The sequence below is a fragment of the Talpa occidentalis genome, unplaced genomic scaffold, assembly GCF_014898055.3.
Source record: "Talpa occidentalis isolate TD23 unplaced genomic scaffold, MPIMG_talOcc4v2.1 talOcc4.9, whole genome shotgun sequence".
Lineage (NCBI taxonomy): Eukaryota > Metazoa > Chordata > Mammalia > Eulipotyphla > Talpidae > Talpa > Talpa occidentalis.
In genome coordinates this window covers 49461021-49485816 of record NW_023605305.1, presented here as the reverse complement: position 1 = coordinate 49485816, position 24796 = coordinate 49461021, and the positions used below count along the sequence as shown (strand labels likewise).

The 24796-nt window shown below is 35.7% G+C and overlaps 2 protein-coding genes across 5 annotated transcripts in view; one reads left to right on the top strand and one right to left on the bottom strand.

The window, feature by feature from the left end:
* MSH4 (mutS homolog 4) overlaps nt 1-9488 on the top strand; it is an 82494-nt gene extending 73006 nt beyond the window's left edge. For all 3 annotated transcript variants that reach the window (XM_037500030.2, XM_037500029.2, XM_037500028.2), the window contains one exon: nt 6743-9488. In XM_037500030.2, coding sequence (XP_037355927.1) covers nt 6743-6934 — 192 coding nt within the window. In that variant the 3' untranslated portion in view covers nt 6935-9488. The remainder of the gene's footprint in view (nt 1-6742) is intronic.
* Nucleotides 9489-14820: 5332 nt separating this feature from the next.
* ASB17 (ankyrin repeat and SOCS box containing 17) lies at nt 14821-23011 on the bottom strand. Of its 2 annotated transcripts, XM_037499709.2 has the most exons (4): nt 22704-23000; nt 22470-22559; nt 16968-17247; nt 14821-15104 (listed from the first exon to the last, which is right to left on the bottom strand). In XM_037499709.2, the coding sequence occupies exons 1-4, from the start codon at nt 22868-22870 to the stop codon at nt 14898-14900; spliced, it is 744 nt and encodes a 247-aa protein (XP_037355606.1). In that variant the 5' UTR covers nt 22871-23000; the 3' UTR covers nt 14821-14897. The 2 variants fall into 2 exon arrangements, with proteins under 2 accessions (XP_037355606.1, XP_037355605.1); XM_037499708.2 differs by having other exon boundaries at nt 22470-23011.
* Between the last annotated feature and the right edge of the window lie 1785 nt (nt 23012-24796).

Below are 24796 nucleotides of genomic sequence, written 5' to 3'. Positions count from 1 at the left end.
TGTCTTCGTGCCCCAGTATGTGATCGATCCTGGAGAATGATCCGTGTGCGCTTGAGAAAAATGTGTACTCCGTTTTTTTTTGGTTTAGTGTTCTATAGATGTCTGTTAAGCCCAAATGCTCTAGGTCCTTATTTAGAGCTTTAGTTTCTTTACTTATTTTTTGTCTTGTTGATCTATCCATTGTTGATAGTGGTGTGTGTTGAAGTCTCCCACTACATATGTGTTTTCTCTGATGTCTGTTTTCAGAGAGGACAACAGTTGTCTGATATATTTTGGTGCTCTTTCGTTTGGTGGTATATGTTAATGAGTGTTATTTCTTCTTGAAGTATTGTCCCCTTAATCATAATGTAGTGACCATTGGGTCTCTTTTTATTTTTTTGAGTTTGAAGTCTGTTTTATCTGATATAAGTATAAGCTGTCCTGCTTTCTTTTTTTGGCCCATTTGCTTGTAGGATTGTTTTCCATCCTTTGACTTTGAGCCTATTTTTATCTTTTGTAGCTAAATGTGTTTCCTGGAGACAGCAAAAGGTTGGGTTTTGTTTCTTAATCCAGGCTGCAACTCTGTGTCTTTTTATTGAAGAGTTTAGTCCATTTACATTTAGAGTTAATATTGATATGTTAGCATCTGTATTTGCCATTATGTTTTGTCTTTCCTTTGATTTTATTTATTTTATTCTTTTAATAACTTTTTTTTTTTTTTGGTCTTCTTTCGTTGTTATTCGTCCCTCTGAGGTTCTGGCTTTTAGGATTCCTTGTAGTATTTTTGGAGTGGGGGTTTAGTCGCAATGAAATTCCGGAGTTTCTCTTTGTCTGGGAAGGTCCATATTCTTTCTTCATGGAGGAAAGAGAGCTTTGCGGGATAGAGTATTCTTGGTTGGCATCTGTTTTCTTGGAGTCTGTTGACTATGTCCCTCCACTCTCTCCTTGCCCGTAGTGTTTTTCAGAGAAGTCTGATGTCAGCCTGATTGGTTTTCCTTTGAATGTTATCTTGTTTCTTCCTCTTGTCAGCTTCATTATTTTTTCCTTGTCCTGGATTCTTGGGAGCTTTACTATTATGTGTCTTGCTGTGTTTTCCTTTCGTCGTGGAAGTTTGGTGTTCTTCTTGCTTCTTGTATATCAATTTTCAGCTCCTTCTTCGCATTTGGGAAGTTCTCTTCAATTATATCCATGAATATTTCTCTGTTCCTACATCTCTCTCCTCTCCTTCTGGAATTCCTATAACTCTTATATTTCCTTTCCTCATGGAGTCAGATAGTTCCCGAAGTCTTTCTTCATTCTTTTTCCTTCGTACTTCTCTTTCCTTTTCTGTTTGGTTTCTTTTATTTCTGTGTCTTCAAGATTACTTATTCGTTCTTCCATTTCATCTATTCTGCTTTCATTGCTTTTCCAGAGTTCTTTAGTTCCTCCATTAATTCTTTGATCTCCTGCATTTCTCTTACTTCCCTCTTTAGGGACTCAATTTCCTTCTTCTGATCTATCACTTTTTTAATCATGGCAATTTTAAATTCTCTTTCTGGAAGGCTCAGAAGTTCTTCCAAGTTGCTGTCGTTGCAATCTGGGGAGTGGTTTTCTTTTTGTGGTGTGCTTCTTTCCTGAGGAGTTTTAGGTTGCGTGTGGTTCTTCTACTCCCTACTGTCTGTTTTCTAATTTGTCGTATGCGTTGGGACACTGTTGTTGGACACTGTGTTGCTCGGACTGACTGACATCTTGGGTGAACTTCTCCGCTCCCCTCTGGCTCTTCCAGGAGCCATCTCTGTCTTCTGGGGGAGCTTTCTGCTGGTTTTAGGCAGTTTTTACTGAAGAAATGTCCCTGTTCTCAAATGGCGAAGCGGGATGCAGTCCCTGCGCCTCCGGTTTCAGGCACACTCTTCTGCGCACCCGGTCTGCCCCGGACGTGGGTGCCTGCTCCCTCTGTGGGCTCAGACTGCTGGTCGGAAGGGGCCTGGCGTGGAATAACTTCCCGGCTGGCCACTGGGTCCTCCAGAAAACCTTCTGCCCTTTTCAAGCAGTCTTAAGAAATGTCCTGTTTTATAGGGTGTTAGTGACTTTTTTTTCCTGGTCGCTAGGTGGCGCCAGAGATCTCTCCTATTGGCCTTGGGGGGCTGTTTTTCGCCTCCCCCACCCCGTGGGACAGAGAACAGAGCGGGAATGGTAGGTACACCTCAACAGCTTTGGGGTGCTGTGTCTGCCTTGTGCCCCACCGTCGTGGAGAAACCACGCCCCGAATTTTCGTGCCCCGGGTCTCAGTTCAAAGCCCTCAGTTCCAGGACGCGGGCTGTAGCCCAGTTCAGTGGCGCGGGAATGGCGCCTTTTGCACCGCTCCCGGGCCTGGGCGCCTGGTTCCTGCTACTCAGGAGGGACCTTCACCTCAGTGAGGACCTCCGCGCGTCTCCCCGCAAGCCTAGGTAGTCTCCCCGCAAGCCTAGGTCGCAGGCGCGGGGACCTGGGCAGCCGCGATCCAGGTCTGCACTTGCTTTTCAAGCGCGCCGAGCACTCCGCGTTTCCGCGCCAGCTTACCGGCAGCCCGGGCTGTGTGCGCGTCTCCCGGGGTCTTTGTTCTTCTCTAATGGCGCCCGGAGCCGTTCGCTCACCGCCGCAGCGGATCCTGCAGGGTTCGCCTCAGCTCCCGTTCAAGGGGTGTGGTGGCTGCAATAGTACCTTTCCGCCCAGTCCCTGCTGCTGCCTCCTTTGTTCTTGTGGGCGTTTTGGTTTGTTTTCCTCCTCTCTGCGGGGTCGGAGAGTGCTGCCTCTGTGGGCGGGGGAGGGGAGCAGGGTTCTGCTCTTCCCTCCCTTCTAGTCCTCTTTTATGGCCAGTTTCTTCTTCGGGCAGTTCGCTGGCGTCACCCGTTTATCTTCCGTGCCCAGTTCTCACTGGGACCTGCCGCTTTTCCTCCCTATCACTTTTTTTAATGGGAGATCTTACTCGCAGCGTCTCCTCGCCGCCATGTTGCTCCGCCCCCTCCTCAAAGTTCCTTTCTTATCTCAAGAGATTTTGGTCAAAGCTCCAGAAGGAAGAAAAATGCACCCAACAGCACCCCAATCTGGAGTGAAGTACAAGACCTGCAGAAAGATGGTGGCCAATTGGCTCTTGCCCTGTATTCTATCACCTGCCACTGTAGGAACATGAGACTAGAGTGAAACAGACTGGAACTTCTTGAAGGAAAGAGCGCTCCTTCCTCCCACTTTAGTCTAATAAGGAGTCTTCAAGTGAACTCCTGGGAAGGACTGGCTGAGTTTTCTGGAGCTGACTGGGAGCAACAGTGAAGAGAGCTGTGTGGCCTCCAGTGCACCCACTCAAGAGGATGCCTGCAGAGCAGAGCTACACAGAGCGGAGAGGTTGCAACACTTGGCTTGAGGTTATGTCACCCTGGTCAAGGAATGGTGCACCCAGGCGTGGCTTGTCCAGTGCACGCACAGAGCAACCCATGATGGGAAGAGTCAGCGGTTGTACATCGGACAACCACCATCCCCTCCCCAGAGGGTACCACCAATGTTTTTTCTGTTCCTTTGTCTCCTCCCTCTCCGATCCGCCGACCTGGAAACTCAAAGGCACTCTCCGAGCTGGCCTGACGCTGCGAGCTGGCGGGGAGCCAAAATGGGGGACCATCTCATGGTAGTTTTGATTTGCATTTCCCTGATGACAAGTGATGTTGAACATTTTTTCATATGTCTGTTGGCCATTTGCATTTCCTCTTCAGAGAAGTTTCTTTTTAGCTCTTCTGCCCATTTTTTGACTGGGTTATTTTCTTTGTTGTTGTTGAGTTTCATCAGCTCTTTGCAGATTTTTGTGATCAGTCCTTTATCATTAGTGTTGGGTGCAAAAATGTTCAATTTTTTGAAAGAGTTTGTGTAGGATAGGCACTAGTTCACTGCTGAACGTTTGGTAGAATTCATTTGTGAAGCCGTCTGGGCCTGGGCTTTTGTTTTTGGGGAGTGCTTTGATTACTGCCTTAGTTTTGCTGCTTGTAATTGGTCTGTTTAGCTGTTCTATTTCTTATTTGCACCCCGTTCCCGTGCCTGAGCGCTTGGTTTTTGATTACTCAGTGAGGGTCATTCACCTCAGTGATGGTTCCCACGTGTCTCCCCACAAACCTAGGTTGGGGCTCGGGGACCTGGCAGCTATGATTCCTGTATGCTTTTCTAGGGGGTGCGTGCTTTTCTGCACAAGCTTACCGGCTTGCCTTGGGCTATTTGTAGGTCTCTCCGCAGAGTCCTTGGAGTCCTTATCTTCCTCTAATGGCGCTGGGAGCTGTTCGCTCACCTCCATGGTCATTCCTGCACGGTTCTCCACAGTTTTCGTTTGTGGGTGCAGTGCCTGCAACGGTTCCTTTCCGCTCAAGAGTCCCACTTGATCTGTAGTTTGTTCTCATTGTTGTTGTTTTTCTTTCTGTTGGTTGGAGTGTGCTAATTGGATTTTTTATGTTACTGAGTTTTATGAGCTCTTTATGCATTTTGGATATTAACCACTTATTGGATATATGACTGCAAATGTCTTCTCCCAGTCTACAGGATTCCTTTTTATTTTTTTGATGGTTTCTGTTGCTGTGCAGAAGAAGCATTTTAGTTTGATGTAGTGTACCTTGTTTAATTTTGCTTTTGTTGCCTTTTCTTTGGAGTCAGACTGATGACAAATAGCTTATGCCTATTTTCTTTCAGAAGTTTTATGATTTCAGGTTTTACATTAGTCTTTAACCATTTTGAATTAATTTTTGGGTATGATTTAATTTCATTTTTTTACATGTGGCTGTCCAGTTTTCTCAATACCATTGAATGAAGAGACTTTTTTTCTCCTGGTGTATGCTTGACTCCTTTGGTATAAATTAATTAACCACATATGTGTGGGTTTATTTCTAGACTCTCTTCTGTTCCATTGATCTTTGTGTCTGTTTTTATGCCAACACCACATTGTTTTGATTTCTGTAACTTTGTAGTATATTTTGGAACCAGAGAACATAATACCTCTAAATTTGTTCCCCCTCAAGGTTACTTTGGCTCTTTGGAGTTTTCAGTGGTTCCATATAAATTTTAGTATTATTCCATTTTAGGATTATTTCCATTTCTGTAAAAAATGCCATTAGAATTTTGATAGGTATTGCATTGAATATATATTGCTTTGTGTAAATATGGACATTTTTTAACACTGTTCTTCCAATTCATGAGCATGAAAAAATCTTTCTATTTGTGTCTTCTTTCAATTTCTTTCAACAATGTCATATAGTTTTCAGTATATGGGTCATTCACATTCTTAGTTAAATTTATTCCTATGCATTTTATTCTTTTTGCTTCCATTGTATATGGTATTGTTTTCTTATTTTATCTTTCTAATGGTTTGTTATTAGTACATGGAAATGCAGTTGATTTTTATGTTTTGATTTTGTACCCTGCAATTTTACAGAGTTTATTACTTCTAACAATCTTTAGGGTTTTTGATCTAGAAGATTATGTCACATGATTTTATGTGACAAATAGTGACAGTTTTACTTTTTCCTTTCCAATTTGGATGCCTTTTCTTTTCTTGCCAAATTGTGCTACAGGACTTCTAATAATATATTAAATGAAAGTGGGGATAATGGGTATCCTTGTTACAGATGATTTTTAAACATATAAAAGTTTGTTAATGAATGTTTTATGATTTCTTTCTTTATTACTCCAATCTTAGATGACAGTACTCATTTTCACTATAGCCTGTATATTTGCCACATTGAGTTACCTTTCACTTATTTCATCATTTGGACCCAATTGTATACCATACCTCTTGTCTCTAGATGTTTCTTGGTTCCAGAATGCCTTCTCATATAAACTTTTTCTATTCGTTAAGATCCATTCTAAATGCTCTATCTTTTTAAAGACCTGATCTGAAAGTGAACTCTCTTTACCTCTTTACTCTGAGCACTTTATATCTCTTTTATAGGACTTTTTATAATTATATTAACAAGTCGCTTATAAACATGTTTTTTTCACTAGAAGACTGAACTTCTTGAGTTACATTATCATGATAGATAGACATATTTTGTACCCCTATAAAAATAAGCACAAGTTGTAATCTGCAATATAGAAGACATAAATATTTAATGTTTATTGTTATTGAAATAATAAACTGATAGCTGATTAATCAATGTAAAAATAGATTAATCAGTATAAAAATAGATGTTCTACCTCATAGAATCTTACTCATTTTATCTATAGAGAAAGTGGAAAAATACCTAGATTTTCTTGTTAGTGAGAGAGTTGAAGGAATTTTATTTCCCTTAGTAAAGAAAAACTTACTAAGACTTTCCATAAACAGCTAAGATTGAAAATGCTGATTCCGCTCTAGCTCAGGCAAAGAGGATAATGAAGAATTTTCTAGCTGTACTTCCTGAAGCACTATTGAAGGACTGAATATCTAAAGGCCTTCCAAAAGGCCTTTGTTAATTGTTAATAATTAAGGCACACTTCAAGTTATTTATGTTGCTTATTTTAAGTAATTTACCCCTTAGGCAGTATTTTCATTTGGTCTCCAGCAAATAAACTATCCTGAGGGACAAGAAGTTTATTTATACTCATTCTGTCCACCAGTTTATCTGTTAGGGATTTAAAGTAGTAGACAGCAGAGTAATACTCCTAGGTGACCTTTAAAATTATGACTATTGCATAGCAATGAGCAATATTTCTATGAAAGGAGATAGAATATTGTCAGAATTTTAGAATAAAATTCAAAGTATTCATATCTTAATTTTTATCTATATTTTTTCAATGACAGCAAAACCAAAAGAGTACCCCTGAGATGGAAAGACAGAGAGCTGAGTACCATCTAGCTACTAAACTTGTTCAAATTGCTCGAAACTCTCAATTGGATCCAGATAGTTTACGAACATATTTAAATAATCTCAAGAAGAAGTATGAAGCAGATTTTCTCAGGGTTGAACAAGTTTCAGGAAGCACTGAAGAATAATAATTCATATCTCTTACTAATGAAATAATATATCTTAATATGAGGAACTTAGAATTTATTTTTCTTGAAAGTAAAAGAAAATATTTGCTAATTTTTGTAATTGAAAATTATATTAACCAGTTATATAGAGAATTGTCATTTACATATTTTATATAAGAAAAATATTATGGCAATTATTTTTTGCCTATTAAATAGTGAACACTGTTTAACTCATGGTTATGTTAGAAAAAGTCAACATGACACTTTTTTCTCATTTATGAAAATTTATGTTATTAAGTGTTATACTTACGAGTTATAGTTTAAAATGTATATTCTTAAGCTTTAACAACTTTTTCTCAAGGCTGGAAACTTTTGTAAGTTTTTCTACTATATTGTATTCTAAGGCAATAATATCCTTGATAATTTCTGAAATTAATATCACCAAATTCCAATGCCTCTGAAGTTATCCAAAGGCCTCTGAAGTTCTTTAAAACAATGTTGGGAATTATAAGGGCTTTTTTTTTTTTTTTTGACATTCAGTATGGTTCTAATAAGTGAAAATATTTTATGATACAGAGTGCGCTTCTGGAAAAGGGAGTCACCATTATCTACGCTTTCAATTTTCCAAATACTTGGGTATTCCATTTTTTACTGAGGAATACCTTCTCTATTCCAAGTATTCATTTTTGGCCATCTTCTTTAGGCAATTAACAAAGACAGAAAAGTAATATTCTCAAGGAATTTTTATAGAATTACATTTTAATGGGCACATAGTTTACATACCATTTCAAATTTATGCATAGATCATTCTTGTTTTCTAAATGGACAAAATAAAATGGAATACCACTAGTTCTGAAGTGTAAGTCTTCTCAAACTTAACCCTATTTCTACAGTTCCATCTCAGCAGATGATTTATACACATAATCTCAGCCCACTGGGAAAAGATAAGGAAATTAGTCTTTTCTTAGACAACTAAATAACTCCTAGTCAAGGCGTACATTCTCTAAGCTGTAGTATTTGGCCAAATTTATTTTTTACTGATTGCATGGGCCTCTACTTTTGATTAGCATGTGCATATTTTATTTTACCAAATTTAATGTTATTCTTTTTTTTTACTTTAATTCTCAGCATTCTAAGTACACATTAGTACTCATATATATTGAAATATATTTTGAATTATATACATAACATTTTGGTAAATTCTGTGTGAATTAGTGTTAATATTTACATTTGATGTATAGTAAGTGTCCTGTTAGACTACTTATAATCCCTATTTCATGTTTTAGAGATACCACAGTATTTAAATTTGACCACTAAACACATTTTAATTCACAGCAACTGAATCATATTTTATGTGGTCATTTTTAAAAGCAGTTAGATAATTTAGGCTTGTGGTAAATTTCTAAAAGGCTCTGAGGAGGAAAGGAACATTGTAGATTGGGAGGTCAGGGAAGAAAAGGGACAAAACAGCAAAAGACAGAAGGGAATCAAGCAGTGGAAGAAAAACAGGCAAGCGGTGACAGATGCAAAGCATCAAATACACTGAATATCATCTCAAATGTATTAACTTCCTTTTAGATTTAACCCAATGTTAAATTTTACCAGACTTTTAAATTTTTCATCATTTAGCACTTTTGATGTAAAACCTGAAGCTCACTGATTAATCCCTTTCACTTCAGATTTAGGACACTGAAATAAAAATAGGTTTATGTTATCTTAAAATTAAATTACTTTTTTCTTAAATCATTTTGTGTCTTGCAGAAACATACCCAAAAGAAAATCAAATGAAGATGTAATTATTATGTAATGGTATTATAGAATAGAGGTGAATAGAAGGGGGAGAAAAACCATTCTTTAACTTTAAGGTCTATTTGCTCTATATGTCAGTACCTCTTCGCCTTTGCCCTTCTCTAAAATTATAGATCATTATCTCATAATCCACCCTTTTAAGATAAAATTCCATAATGTTTTCATAAACATCTTTAATTTCCACCTCAAAGCCATTTTTTCAGTTTGTTCCACCTTTTTCCTTGCAAGGTAAATTCTTGAATAAAGTAATCTTTTTAAAGTCTAGGGGTAAGGTATGTGGGGATAGAAGTAAAAAGCAGTTTATCCTCATGGCTACATTAGTTTAGAGTTTATCTACAGAAAAAATAACTTTCTTTGGTATATAGTTTTATATTTTAGCATATTTGGTGATTTATGTAACAACTATCACAGGATACTGAACAATTTCATCACCCCCTAAAGATTCTCTTAGTATTGTCTCTCTGTAGTTCAATCCTTTCTTGATCCCTAACCTTAATTCAGCAATCACTGAGAATGGTTAAGCATTCCTTTCCTATTGTTTTTTTTCCAGGAGGTTCAACATATGCTATCATAAGGCATTTAACTTTTTGAGGCTGACTCTTTTTACTCATGATAATACATTTTAGGTTAATCCATGTTAGTGCGCCTTTTTGTTTCTGACTATATTCCATTGTTTATATATGTGTATATGTACAGTGGTTTATCTGCCTCACAAATTGAAGGTCATTTAAATTTCTGTTTTTTGCTGATTGTGAATAAAGCTGTTATAAACATTTATGTAGATATTTTTGTGACAAGTTTTAATTTATCTAGAGTTAAAAAAAAATGGAATGACTGTCATAATGTAACTATTTCTTTAACTTCATCAAAAGTCACCAGACTATTTTCCAGAGTCATATGCCTTTGTGCTTTCCTAACAGCCATGTAGGAAAGTTCGTTATCTTATATGTTTTTCAGCACTAGGTATTTTCAGCTTTTAGAAGAAATTTTTTTAGCCATCCTAATAGGTATGTAATGAATAATGCACCTAAAATTTTAAAAACTATTCTGATAATTCTTTAACTAGCAGTGATTTTTTCCTTTTCCCTAAATTATTTTTAAGCTTAATTTTAGTCTTTAGTAGCACATTTTAAAAATCTTCCCCTTTATGCCAAAGTTTTAGGATATGTTTTACTCTTAAAAAACTACAAAAGGAGGGCCTCCCCGGTGGCGCAGCAGTTGAGCGCTGGGTTGTGAAGCTGCCTGCAGCCTCTGCAGCACTAGTTCCATCCCCTGCTGCTCCCCAGCCACTGGAGGAGGGTCCCGCATGGCGCGCAGACCTCTCCTGCCGCCCGCTGCTCCCCTCAGCAGTGTACTTCGGTCCTTCTGCCTGCTCTGCTCCCTGCTCTGGCTCTGGTGAATTCTCTCGCCCTCCTGCGCTTCTGACTGTACCCAGTGCTTGTATAAATATAAATAAATAAACAAATAAATAAAAAAATATTTTAAAAAAAAACTACAAAAGGAAAAAAAAACACAAACCCAACCCTTATGCAATAATATCTGCTATAGAACAGGCAATATGCAGGTGCTAGGAGTACAAAAGATGTGTGTCCTTAAAGTAGACCTTTAAGGTATGGTAAAAAGGAAAACCCAATTGTATCATGGTTGGATGTGATTAGTACAATATTAGAGGAACATGATATGAAGAGGCACAAAAAAGGTATGCATTTCCAGGGAGTTTAAAGGATAGTAAAGTTATGTTAGATGTACAGGAAAAGAAGAGCAATTTACATAGAAGGATGAGCATATGTAAAAGCAAAGAGATGTGAGTCACAGTGTAGCTGGGGGATAGAGTGCATATGAGAGGGTGACAAAAAGATGAAACTTGGTGTTTTATATCAGTATCTTCTATAGAGCATGAAAGAGTTTTAAGGCTTGTTTGTTGTTGAAATGGAGACAGGGGTGGTGGTTGATGTGATAGGGAGGTTCCAACATGTTTCCATTTTAGTAAGATCATTGGGGTGGTAGAATAAATGTTTTGGGGATGGGTGGTTGAAACTAGAGTCAAGGGGACCAGATAGTTTAAGAGACTCTTTCAGTAGTTGAGTAGAGAGTTTATCCTTAGAGATAGAAACAATGAGAATGGAACAGATGTATTCATGAGGGGTGGTGAGAAAAGGAGAAGGGAGAGGAGACATTCATTTAAAGCATTAAAAATAATTAGTGACTGGGTAAGCACATTCACTTTTTTAGTGAGAAGTGTTATGATTTTAAGTTTCCCTCCAAAAAAGAGTTAGGATAAATCCTAGGATTATACAGGCTTCCAAGATTGAATCAGAAAGGAATAGAAAAACCTGAACAGATCACAAGCAAGGAAATCTAAACTATAACCAAAGCCACCCAAAAACCAAAAGCACAGGATCAGATGGCTTCACTAGTGAGTTCACCAAACCTTTAAAGAAGGCCTAATACCTATCCTTCTAAGGTAGTCCAAAAAATTTCATTAAGAAGGAATACTTCCAAGAATTTTATGAGGCAGTGCTACTCTGATTCCAATAGCAGACAAATCACAAAAAAAGGAAACTATAGATCAAAATCTTGGATGAACAAATGTATATATAAACCTCAGAAAATCTTAGCAAATTGAACCTACAGACAGCCACATGCAAAATAATTAAACAATACATAGCCAAAATTATACATTATGACCAATTGAGATACATTCCAGGGGTGCAAGGATGGTTCAACATATGCAAATCAATTAATGTGATATACCAGATCAATGAAAGGATGGATAAAAATTATATGATTATGCCAATAAATGCATAGAAAGCGTTTGGTAAGATTCAATACCCATTTGTGATAAAACTCTCATTAAACAATTTCTTCCCTGCCTGTGACTATGCAGTTGTTTCTTTTCATGACCTTTTTCCCTTTGCAAAGCAGCAGCAGCAGCTCTCTGCCCACTTGCATCCATTCAGTTGTCTCTTTTTTCTTTCTCCTTTAGTAATAAATCTGTCCTTTCAAAATGTAAAAAAAAAATCAATAAAATGGGGATACAAGGAATATACCTCAACAAAATAAAGGCTGTCTGTGACAAACCCCTAGCTAACATCATACTCAATGATGAAAAACTGAAAGCTTTTCCTTTAAGATCAGATACAAGGTAAGAATGTCATCTTTCAACATTGTATTGAAAGTCCTAGCGAGAGCAATTAGGCAAAACTAAGAAATAAGAGAAATCCAAATTGGGAAAGAAGAAGTAAAACGATCATTATTTGCAGATGAAATGATAATAATGTACATCGAAACCCTAAAGACTCAACTGAAAAGCTGTTAGAAACAATTACTAAGCAGGCTAAAAAAATCAGTATGCAAATATCTGTTCATGTTACTTCATGAAAAGAAACGAGAAGAAAAATCAAGAGTACAGTTCTATTTATAATTGCATAAAAAGAAATACCTAGGAAAAATTTAGCAAAGGAGGTTAAATCTATGACATTGTTAAATGAAATGGAAGTTACAAAATAATGGAGAAATATTTTGTGTTCATGGGTTAGAAGAATTAACATTGTTAAAAAAGGCCATTTTACCCAAAGCATTATGAAGTGTTAGTGCAATCCCTATCAAGACTCTAAAGGTATTCTTCAAAGAAATGGAACAACATACTAAAGTGTATTTGGAATCACCCTGAATAGCCAAAGCAATCTTGAGAAGAATGAAAAAATGGAGGTATCGCACTCAATTTTAAATTATAGTACATAGTCCTAGTAGTCAAATCAGTATGGTCTTAGAGTAAAAACAGACACCCAGATCAGTGGGGTAGAACTGAGAGCCCAGAAATAAACCCACACGTATATGGACAGTTGATTTATGACAAAGGAGTCAAGAGCATGAAATGGATATAGAAAAAGTCTCTAACAAATGCTGTTGGGAAAATTGGGCAGCCGTATGCAAAAGAATGAAAATAGACTACTATCACACCATTCACAAAAGGATTAAAGACTTAGATGTAAGACCTGAAACCACAAAATATATACAAAAATAAAGGTATTTTTTTTTTGCTTGAACACATTTTCAATTAAACTATATAGCTATCATATATTACTAGTAAAAGAAACATCCAAATCTTGTATAGTTTGAACTTCCTATGTACTTATGAGCTTAAAATATGCTTAGGTATAATTAAATCTAGTTTAAATGTGTAACTCAACATTTCTGTTATTCAATCCTATAATCCATTAGTACCTCAGGAATGAAAGTGTCCATCTTTGTCAAGAACTATGAAGATTCTGAGTTTTTACCATGCTTGCAAACTAGCAGGTTAGCTTACCACAATTTCATCTTTGTTTGCTATCAGAAGACAAAAGATTCCTGGATCTGAAAAACAAGGGACTTTATCTCTAACGGTACAGCCTGCAGCATGAGCTTCATTTTAGTGTTGGTTTCATGTACCCCCACCCCTAAGACATGTGGTGGTTCAGGTAGATATGTACACAATGGATTTGTGTTACAACTGAGGAACCTCAAGCTTGGGAAACTCCAATCTTTATGATGAGCTAAGCAAAGCTGCTGACTTTTTCTGGAGGAAGGTATTACCCTTAGATTCTAGACATTGAGAAAATCTCCTCTCTACTTAAAGAGAGACACTATCTCTGCCTTTCAAGGTTGTGCACTATACAACGATCTTTAAAAAGTAGGCAAGAATAAGACAGTGCCTCTGTTAAAAAGACAGTCAGAAACATGAGAGACCCATGGAGAATTGCCTCCCAATTCTCAATCTTTATGTTGCAACAGTTTGACCCTAGATACCAAATATCCTAGATAACGGTAGATACCCTAGATACGGTAGATTCCCTAGATATACAAAATGAAAAGAGCAAAAAATTTGTTGCAGAATGAATTTTATTTTTTAACTGTAACATTTCTTTGTAAACAAAGAACATGTAGATTTAATGGATAATATTTTCATTTTGATGCAATGTTGAATCAGAATTGTTTCTTTGTATCAAATTTCATATAATTTGGGGGTGGTCAAACAAAATAGGTTAAGATGATCAAAGGTATAATCTACCACTTACACAGTAAGTCAGTCCTAGGATGTAATATGCATCATGGTTAATGATATATACTTGAAAGTTGCTAAGAGAGTAGATCTTAAAAGTTTGTAATTGTGTGGTAATGGATGTTAACTTTTTGTGATAATCTTGTAATATATACATATATTGAATCATGTTGTATACTCAAAACTAATATGATTTTATATATCAATTATATCTGAATAAAAAAATACTACCTGGCTAGTATTTAGAGGTGTCACATACCAAAATTTCTTATTATGACAGAAAGCTAGTTATTCCTAAATATAATCTATTTCTGTCATCTTACTCCTCTCCCCCACCCATCAGTAGACTAATTCTTCACCTTGTATTATTTGTAACCAGAGAACTAACTATACACTATACAGATTGTTCTGAAGGAAGGGACCACACCTTAATTTCCTTGATTATTCCCTCTTACCAAGTACAATGTTTTATTTGCAGAACTCAGTATTTGTTAATATGAATACACAATATAAAATAGTATTTATCTGGCTTAGAACATACCAATAATTAGCACTTCAAAGTTTTTAACAAAATTGCCATAAGTTTATAACAAAATTGCCATAAGTAACAGGAATGTTCTATAGCCAAAAAAACTTCTAAGGGCCTCCCCTGGTGGTGCAGCATTTGAGCGCTGGGCTACAAAGCTCCCCCGCAGCCTCTGCAGTGCCGATTCTATCCCTGGCTGCCAGAGAGGGTCCCACATGTGCGCAGACCTCTCCTGCCATGCCCGCTGCTCCCCCTGTTCGGTTCCCCACTCTGGCTCTCGTGAATTCTCTCACCCTCCCGCACTTCTGACTGTACCCAATGCTTATATAATTAAAAAAAAAAAGTTAAAAAAAAAAACAAAACTTTTAAGAACAGATAAAAGGATGAACCTAAAAACATTTTAAATGAGTATGATTTGTTCCACCTTATAGAATGGTAATGGGCAGAGCCAGATGTTGATTAAAATGATTCACTTAAAATATATGTGAAATATTTTTTCTAATGGAGCATTCAATGCAATAAAATTTTCAGGAAGTTAATAGTTTATTAACTTCTAAGCCATACAATGGTAAGTATTCTTAATGAAATCAGGAAAAAGATGTGCATTAGTTTTCTAAATTCAAGTAGTTCTGTAGACGAACAGGAATAAGAAGTGAAAATATTCCATTTGGGAGCATATTGTTGGTCAGCAGTTGAGCCCTGATGGTTATTCTGCAAAGATGTAAGAGTTCACATGGATCTTTGTATCTTGTTGTAGGAATATAATCCAACCAATTCGAAATAATTGGACGTCTTCCTAAACTTAGCTGCATCTGAAGAAAAGGAAAACAATCAAATTTTGTAATATTAATAATTAGATGAAGTTAATATTTATTTTGAAGTCAGAAAAACACTAATTTATATAAACCTTGTAATATTTTTTTCCAAAGCATTTTCACTGAGGCAAGTATTTTTGTTTTAATTTTAAAATGACAAAGTTCAAACATTATGTCTAAGAGCACAAAATATTTTTTACAACTATGAACCTATATGTTTTTAATTTCAGACAAATTATATATTTTATGTTTTATCAGCTTCTCCTTTTAGAGTAGTGCTGTAGACTTGACTATACACTGGAATTATCAAGGGGACTTTAAAGAAAATATAATGCTGAGGTTCTACCCCAGAAATTCTGATTCAGTTGGTCAGGGATTGGTTATAGACAATATAAATCCTAATAGTTTCCCAACAGATTCTAATCATTGTAGAGCAAAATATCATACTGCTGAGCACAAGAAGATATGACAGGAGGCCAGTCCACATGAAAAGATAACTTTTTTAGTTGTTATCCTTTTATTAAAGATTTAAATCTAGAAAACAAATGTTATTAGGTTGACAGGAGTTAAAGACTGTGCTGTTTTACAGAAATATTTTTCCATTTTGTAGAGAACATATATCCTACAAATTATATTATACTTAAATCATTTTTCATTATTTATTCAGTAACAAGCTATTTAAAAGGTATCTAGTATATACTCAACACTGAGTATGGTATTGGGGATAATTGCTAGGGTGCATCAAATAGTCTTTTGTGTTCACAGAACCATTTCCCATATGTAAAGAAATTTAAATATATATTTACAATATAATATATGTGCTATGAGAGTGGAAATTACTGGGCAGTGTGGAATGCAAAGAAAAGGCATTTGAAATTTTTGTCACTTTTCACCATACTCAGTGATACTGTAGCTTATTAAACTGCAATTAATTGGAACCTATCTATAAATTCCTTGTCATTTACATGATTTTGAGTGCTTCAATCCTAGTACTCTTCTGTTATGATTGTAGCTCAAGAATTCATGTAAATGGTATTAATATGTTCTATAATCATTGTGCTGAAGATGCAAATTTTTTTAATGGTTATCAAATCATTTGATCAATTTACTGTCTTTACAGTTTTCTGGGCATGGTTGATTTTTAGCTGTTGTATCTCCTAGGAGTTTATTTCTGAAGTCATACCTTTAAAGATAGGGAGGAATTGCTAGATTCCTGGGTAATTTGACTGGTTTATATTTATAGGGAAGTTTCTTTACCTTCAATTGATTTATTTCTTGCTAGTAGTAGACATAATTTGATGCTGAGACAGTTCAGTTCAGTTTTGCATGGGTGCATATGACCTTCATATGGTTGATCTTTTTGTTTAATCTGGTTTATTCCAAAAACCTTATCAGGGAGAAATCCTCCATATTTCTAAGGGATATTTTCAATAGACAAGTATTTTAAGCCTGTATATTTTTAAACTTAAAATTGTTTAGAAATTTGAAGAGACAAAATCTATTACTTGGTATGTGACTTTCATTTGTGGAGAGAATTGTAACGCAAACAATTCAGTATGAAGAAGTGTTAAAATTTTAATGTATTGTGTAATAAATACAGGTTATGTGATTAGACTTACACATTTACTTAATAACTACTAAAATAAACTGCATAGTTAACTTAAAATTCTTCATGCTTAGAAAACATAAAATTATGAAAGGACTAATGTTTGAGATTAAAATTTTATTTGGCCTATACTCAAAGATTGATTTGTCGTTGGATATAATCCATGGGTTAAAAATTAACTCTGTTCTTGCCTCAAAAATTTTTTCTTAAAATTGACCAATATTTAAGCCCAAACCCAGACAATTTTTTCTTACCTCTATTTCTCTGATTGAAATTACAGAAAGTACTCTGGAACATAGCACTAAACATGTTTTGGCATCTTCCTGGATGTCTACCAATTCATGATCAACCATTATTCTTACTCTTGAAGGGTAGAGTAATATTGTTAGCACAATGTTGATAGGTTTTTTTTCTCTTTCTAAGATTCCATATTGTAGGAGTATTTTTAAGATGCTGGATTGTCTCGTCTGAGCTACATATAGTAGAGGTGTGATGCCACTTAGTGGGCTTGGACAGTATACTGGTGTGAAAGTTCTGTGAAATAAGCAAATGAAAAACATCATGGTTATAGAATTAAGAAATGTAGTAAATATTTTGTCTTCATAGTGATAATAGTATTATCTTGAATATTAAATGTCTTAACTTTTGATATAACTTTACCTTTAAAACAGTTTTCCACTCTATGAATATAGGACAAACTAAAGGTACACAGTAACTACACATTTAAATCCTCTTTCACACTTATAAAAACAAATACAAACAGTTTTACAATGTAACAAACATGTTTACTTCTAGTAGTAACAATACTGTTTCTCACTGGAGAATCCATAGTGTTTAGAACTAGTGTTCTAGGGCCTCCCAGGTGGCGCAGCAGTTGAGCGCTGGGTTGTGAAGCTGCCTGCGGCCTCTGCTTAACATTACTAATCTTTCATTTTCAAAATAAATTGGTGAGCAAGAGGAACTATAGAATTTAGCTTCCAAAATATAATACATTTTTGTCCTTCAGCTCATTACTATATCCCTAAATTTCTAAAAACAATGTTTGGTCCATAGTAGACATCCCAATTAAAATTGCATTTTAAAAATTATTATTCTGAAAAAAAATATGTATATATACTCCTTGAGTTTATTCTATAGCCTTGAGGCCTATTAAGATTTTTAGTGAACTGCAATCATTCACATTTTTTCAAAGACAATCTAATTTATTTATCTTGCTCACTCTTATGATATTTGATTTAAAGTCTTATAAGTATGGAAATTCAGGGGATTCAGGAGACAGAAAATACCACATATGGTTATTGTTAAGATTTAGAGCTTTTAGTTGGTTTTTAGATATTAACATTGATATTACCTTTAAAAACTATTTTGGACCCAAAGTGGTGAAAACATAACTGAAATTCAAAGAGGTTTAAGATGAGATTTAAAAGTCAGATCTGTACCCAAATGACATATGATTAATCCTCATGTTTAAAGAGCATGTTACTGTAAACCAAAATTTGCTTAATCTGTACTGACAGTTAATTATAGCAGCACTTATATGGATGAAGTAAGGCAAGCAAAGCAAGAATCACTTTTAAATGTGAGGTTAATGAACTGAACCCTCTGTATCTGAAAACCTGTCATATGTGCTTATGAAATGGGGCATAATATTTCCATATAGACAAGCACAGAATGACTCAGTTTTGTAGCTATATTAATTATTTCTAAATTTTTCCTACTCTTTCTCCTTTGGTTTCTAACTGCCAAATTCAATAGATGTTTCTCTATAATAATTTTCTCTCTGAAAAGGAACTCTCCTGCACTGCTGGTGGGAGTTCAAACTGGTCCAACCACTATGGAAAGCTGTGTGGAGATTCTTCAACCTACTAAAGATGGAGCTCCCATATGATCCAGCAATTCCACTCCTAGGTATTTACCCAAAGGACACAGAAACATCAATTCCAAAGAGCACCTGTACACCTATGTTTATAGCAGCACTATTTACAATAACTAAGCTTTGGAAACAACCCAAATGCCCTAAAAGGGATGACTGGATCAAGAAGATGTGGTACATGTACACCATGGAATATTACTCAGCAATCAAAAAAGATAAACTCATGCAATTTGCAGCAACATGGATGGTGCTGAAAGGGATCATGCTCAGCGAAATAAGCCAGAAAGAAAAAGAAAAATACCGGATGGTCTCACTTATAGCAGGAATCTAGAAAACCTAAATAAGGGACCAGGAAAAAGAATAAGAAAGAAAAAATTAAAATCAACAAACAACTATGAACCAGAGACACACTGTGGGGGGTGGGGAGCGTGGAAAGGAGGGATTGGGGTCAAAATAAGGGGGTTGCAATTGTATGGGGAATATAAAAATAAAATTTATTTTTAAAAAATAAGGGGGTTGTAATTGTATGGGGAATATAAAAATAAAATAAATTAATATTCAGAAAAAATAAAAAAAAATTCTCTCTGATATTTAACACAATTAACTTCCTTAAAACCATATATTCCGTTGACAGTCTTAGCACATATTCTTTAAGTTATGAATCTCTAACTTTTCCTTCTTAATCCACTTTCATTGGTTCTACATCCTCTGCCTTCAACATCTATGTTGAACATAGATGGGTCAACATCTATGGGTCAACTTAGATGACTAATTTTTCATTTGACTAATTTTTCTCAGGCAGTTTTATTCCTGACCATTACTTCAACTACTGTGTAGTAATTTATTAAAAAAAATATTTATTGAGTGCATACTTTATGCCAGGCAGCATTTTAGATGCTTGGGATTTGCAAGTGAATAAAACAAAAATGACTGCTTGTTCATTTTGTAGTGAGATTTAACAGACAATACAGAATGAATATTGCAAGCAAGCATGCCAAATACTATGGAAAAAAGGAAAAGTAGAGCAGGGTAAGAACTATGAAAATCCTGGTGGGTTACGTGAGAGCATTTTCCAGTTTTAAGTAGGGTGATTAGAGAGGGCGTTCCTGAAAGGTGACATTTGAATAGGGAAGAAGAAGAGTACTATGATAACGATTGAGTGATTTCTATAGATGTTGTGACCAGGGAAGGGCTCTTTAAGGTTATATTTCTAATTATAGGGCTTTAGAGGAAAGAATGGAAGCTATTCCAGTTATCTAGGCAAGAGATGATGGAGGGCTTCACCTAGGTTAGGAATGGACAAGATTAAGTATGACTTACTGGGGATATGACTGTAGTTTGACTAATTTAGAGATAGAGTCAAAGGATTTGTGAAGTGTTGGTGAAAGAAAGAGGAGAATCAGAATAAATCCTAGATTTCTGGCTTGAGCAATAGGAACTGTTAAGTCGGGTATTCACTCATTCATTCCCTCATTCATTTAGGGGAAGAAGCAGGTTGACAGAGAAATGAATTAGATCAATATTGTTTGTTTCTGTTAAGTTTGAGATGTTTGTGGGGGATGTCTTAAGCAGACAGGCTAACATAGTGAGGAATCTGGAACTCAGAATTGGGAGGTCATTGACATATATGTAATATTTAAAATCTAGCTAGTAAATAGAAGAGACTCTTGGCAAAGAAGTGGTTTATCTCAGAAAACAGTTCATCACTGCTAGAGAGGTTGAAGTAGAGAACAGCTGAGCACTAACCAGGGAGGCTCTGCAGCAGGTTGCTCTCGGGTGAAAGTTAGCTAGTGAGTTCCTAGGTCCCATCCAAATCTAAAATTCTACATGCTGAGAGGTGCAAAATCTTTTTTTTTTTTTTTTATTTTTTGCTTCTATTTATTTTATTATTTTTTTTACATCATTGTAGTCCTCATAGTTCTCCCACAGCCGTATCACCCATGAACCATTACCTTATTCCCATGTATTTATCCCTTCACTGTTTTGCCCCCCTTCCTTCCTCCTCCTTTGCTGTATGTGAGAGGTCCAAATTCTATGTGGTTTGTAGAATTGTCCTGTAACAATTCACCTTTTGAATGCATCTATGTCAATTTTTTTAAATTTTTACAACTGTCACTTGGAGGACTGTGGTGATGGTGCATGGGTGAGTTGGTGGAGGCAGTTCTACAGGGATTACGCCTGAGGGTGGGGGGGAAGCAAACATTGTTTAAAAAGGAACAATGATGTAAAATATATATAAATAAATTAATTAAAAAAATAAACTGCTACTTAAGAGAGTTGTTGATGGCATCCTATCATGTCCTGCTGTTTCTTTCATTTTCCTTCCTTTCAGTTTTTCTCTTGTACTTTTTTAAATTTAAAAAAAATATCCTTTTGTCTCACTACATTCTTTTTCTTTTTTCTTTTTTTCTTTTTTTTTGCATTGGAGCAACATTGACTTGTTGGCATTTTGGATGTATAGGAGGATCTCCTTGCCTCTCAGGGATCATCACTGTAGTGCCTCCACCACCAAATCACCTGTAATCCACCACCATAATCCATCTTGCTCCCTTCCCTCTTAGTTCTTTCTGCTTTCCATTCACTCCCCCTCAGTATGCTTCCGTTCTATAATCAGCTTGCAAGGGTTAGTTTTTCGTTTTAATTTTTTTTTATTGTTTTACATCATTGTTTCCATAATAGTGTAGGATCCCTTCTTCAGGCATTTTTGCCACAGTGTGCCCATCACCGCCAAGGGTTAGTTTTTAAGCTTGTCTTTATCCGACCCCTAGTTTGATTTCTTTATGTTCCACATATAAGGACACCATCTAGTATTTATCTTTCTTCTTTTGACTTTCATTTTTCTTTACTGTGGGTCTGCCAGGGATATACAGAGGCATTATTTGCCTCAGTTAATGACAGTGTTAGAAATTACTGATTTCTGAGATATCAATATGATGGTCCTTAAAACAAGGGAAAATTGCTATTGGGAGTTTATTTATTGATATTGCAGACCAATACTATCAGTTTATGTACTTGGGTAATCGTTAAGGAAAGCAATCCTGTAGTTCTCCAATAAGTGATATTTAATCAAGAAAACAACTTTGCTTCAGGCAGAATCTAAATTGTTTCAGTCTTTAACTTATCTTATTTGTTTTGTTTTTAATTGCATACATGATTCTATCATTGTAACTAGTACAGTGCCTCAAACATAATAAGATGATAAATCCAGAGGAGCAAATGCACCGTGGTTCTAATCAAACTAATACCTAAGACCAAAGAGTAAATTGGAGTTACTGCTAACTAAGCAACTTTACAATCTATATTTTAGACTCTGCAAAGAGGTCACATTGGAGATTTTATTTTCAAAAGACCCTCATTAATATTCATTAGCTAGATTGACATGTTCAAACTGTGTGAAAATTTTATTCTATAACAGACTGAATTAGGTATTTGTCTTTCATTGAATGCATTTATGGAGCATTTGTAGTCAACTTTGTCATTGGTTAACATACAAGTAGGAAAGTACTGTGTTTAATAAGTATTACTATGTGAACATATATATTCTGACTTATACTTTGAAAGTTAATTCATGTGTATGCTGGAGATACATATTCTCAGTATTCGCAAAAGGAAGAGTTCACAGTATTGCACAAAGCAATGTCTTTGTCTAAAGAAGTGTATGTTGTTACCTGGAGCACTAACATGTACACCTTCTAGAGGGGAACTATTAACAGTTTATTGGTACATGATATATACAGGTAAAAATTTATTGAATAATGAGTGAATCAGTTAGTAAGCAAGTGAGTGTTCCTTATTCACATGTAGTCACTTTATATATTCATTTTAGAAAAAATGTAGTAAAATTTTTTTTTCTCCTTGTATGATAAAAACATGAGATTATTACCTCCATATCAGTGCCAGGTTACAACTTCGGTCTTGAGCATAGTCCTTTGTCTTCTTCAGAAGCAATTCCACAAAGTCTGGATTACCTTTTCTGGCAAAAACCCAGTACAGAATTGTATTCACACATATTTCAGTAAATTCGAGATTAAAATTTAGTTCAAAACGGTATCCTGATTTTTCCACAAATGCGATATAATCTGTGAGTAGTATGTCAAACCCATCCAAGTCGACATACCTCAGGATTTTTGCCAATGTTCTGTAAATCCTAGGTTCATAACAGTGATATCCCCATTGACCCAAAAACTGCAAGGATGGTCTTTTAACAATTTTGTCAATAAGATTGCAGAATATGTTTCTTCTTGGACAAGAAGTCTTACGACATAACTTAGAAGATTTACTCATTGCTACTTAAGGCAAAGATATAGAAATAAAATCGCAGGAAGTCATACTGTCATCCTTTAGTTACATATTTTGATAATATGGTAGGCTTGACTCCACAAACAGGAAGTGCCCTTTAAACTGTAGCCAGAAAAAAATCATGAAATATTGCCATAACATACTGGATGACATCACAATAGTTGGGCATCTGTCATCAGCATGAACCAGAAATTTGGGATGCTAAATGTAACTGGTGGCACTGAGAGAAACATACTGGACAATAATGATATATGTGAGAGCTAAATATTTTTAACTTGTTCAAAGAGTTCAGATCAAACTAGTATATATATTTATCAAGTGCAAAAGTTGCAGTTTATACACTAGGCAAAAAGAACAATAATCAGATTATTTTTAGATTTTTATGTAAAAAGAGATGATGATAGCTAGAGTAAAAATTTTAAGTACTGTTGCTTTCTTGTTCTACATGACTAGTGCATGTTCTCACTTAATTCTTAGAGGATATTTCCCCTATTTTTATAGCTGAGAAAACAGGCTTAGATAAGTTAGCATGCTATGAGATATCATATTAATGCTCAGAAAAGATGCCATTTCATATAAAACAAAATTTTGAAATTTCATAGAGATTTAAAATTTCATTGAGATTATTCCTTTATAAACTAGGCAAAAGATATACTTTATGGGAATTAAAGGCATTTCAACCTTGATATGTCATCTTTGCCCCAGTGAAATAAAATGTGTTGTTTTTTTATCATTGTTTAGTAATTGATGCTTCAGTATCCTTTCTGTTAAATTTAAGAAATATGGGCAATTTTAAAGGTACTTAAATGTTTTTTTCCCCTTTGCAATTCAGATCAATAGGATGAATGATAGAAAGGAAAACTATAACTTTGGGCTTACTATCATATACTTCCCACTAATGCTGCAGTTAATTTTATAAACTCTAAACTCTCTTTTCCCCGGAGAGCATGAAAACCTAATGACTCTTGTCATCTGTCTGAAAACCCAGAGTTTTGTTGTCTTGTTCTCCTTTTTATTTTCCCCACCCCAAAAAATACATTTCTAAATTGAACCGCTTTAATTGATTTCTTTATAAAACTGTACATAAAGGGCCTCCCCTGGTGGCACAGGCTGTTGAGCGCAGTGCTGTGAAGCTGTGCACAGCCTCTGCAGTGCAGGTTCAATCCCCACCGGTCGTGGAGCAAACCACATGGCGCAGCAGACCACTCCTGTCTCGCCTGCTGCTCCCCAAAGCAGTGTATTTCATCAGTCTGTCTGTTCTGTTCCCCACTCTGTCTCTGGTGAATCCTCTCACCCTCCCGCGCATCTGGCCTGTACCCCGGTACTTGTATGTATGGATAAATAAATAAATCTTTAAAAAAAAAATAAAGCTGTAAGTAAAGGTACTAAAAAATTGAAATATCATGGACCAGTGAAAATCTCTCATGAGATAATCACATTAGCAGCTTAATGTATAACCTTTCAACTATGTTTATGTTTATGTATATAGATATGAAATTGTATACTTTGTTATTTTAACCCAAATGGGATAATATCGTAACTAGTTTTTAACTTATATAACAGTATATCATAGACTCCATTGTTATGGCAATTTCCCAGAGAAATCAGGCGGCACTCAGCGAGGTGGAAAGAGAGATTTATTTGTCACACCTCTGGGCTCAGTGAGGTAGCTCCCAAAAACTCTGAGCCCCGAATTGCAGGTTTTAGTAAGGTTTTATACAGTTTGTATGCGGAAGCTTGTCACACCATCTATCATAGACTTTATTGTTTGGAAAGGGGGTCAAGGTAGCCGTAGTTACTACTGTGGGCGAGCAGCATACCACAGGAACTTTCCACTCCAAAAAGCAGCAGAATCCAAGCAGCAGATTTAGCAACTTCCTACTTCACCGTTGTATGACCATGTAGAGTAAT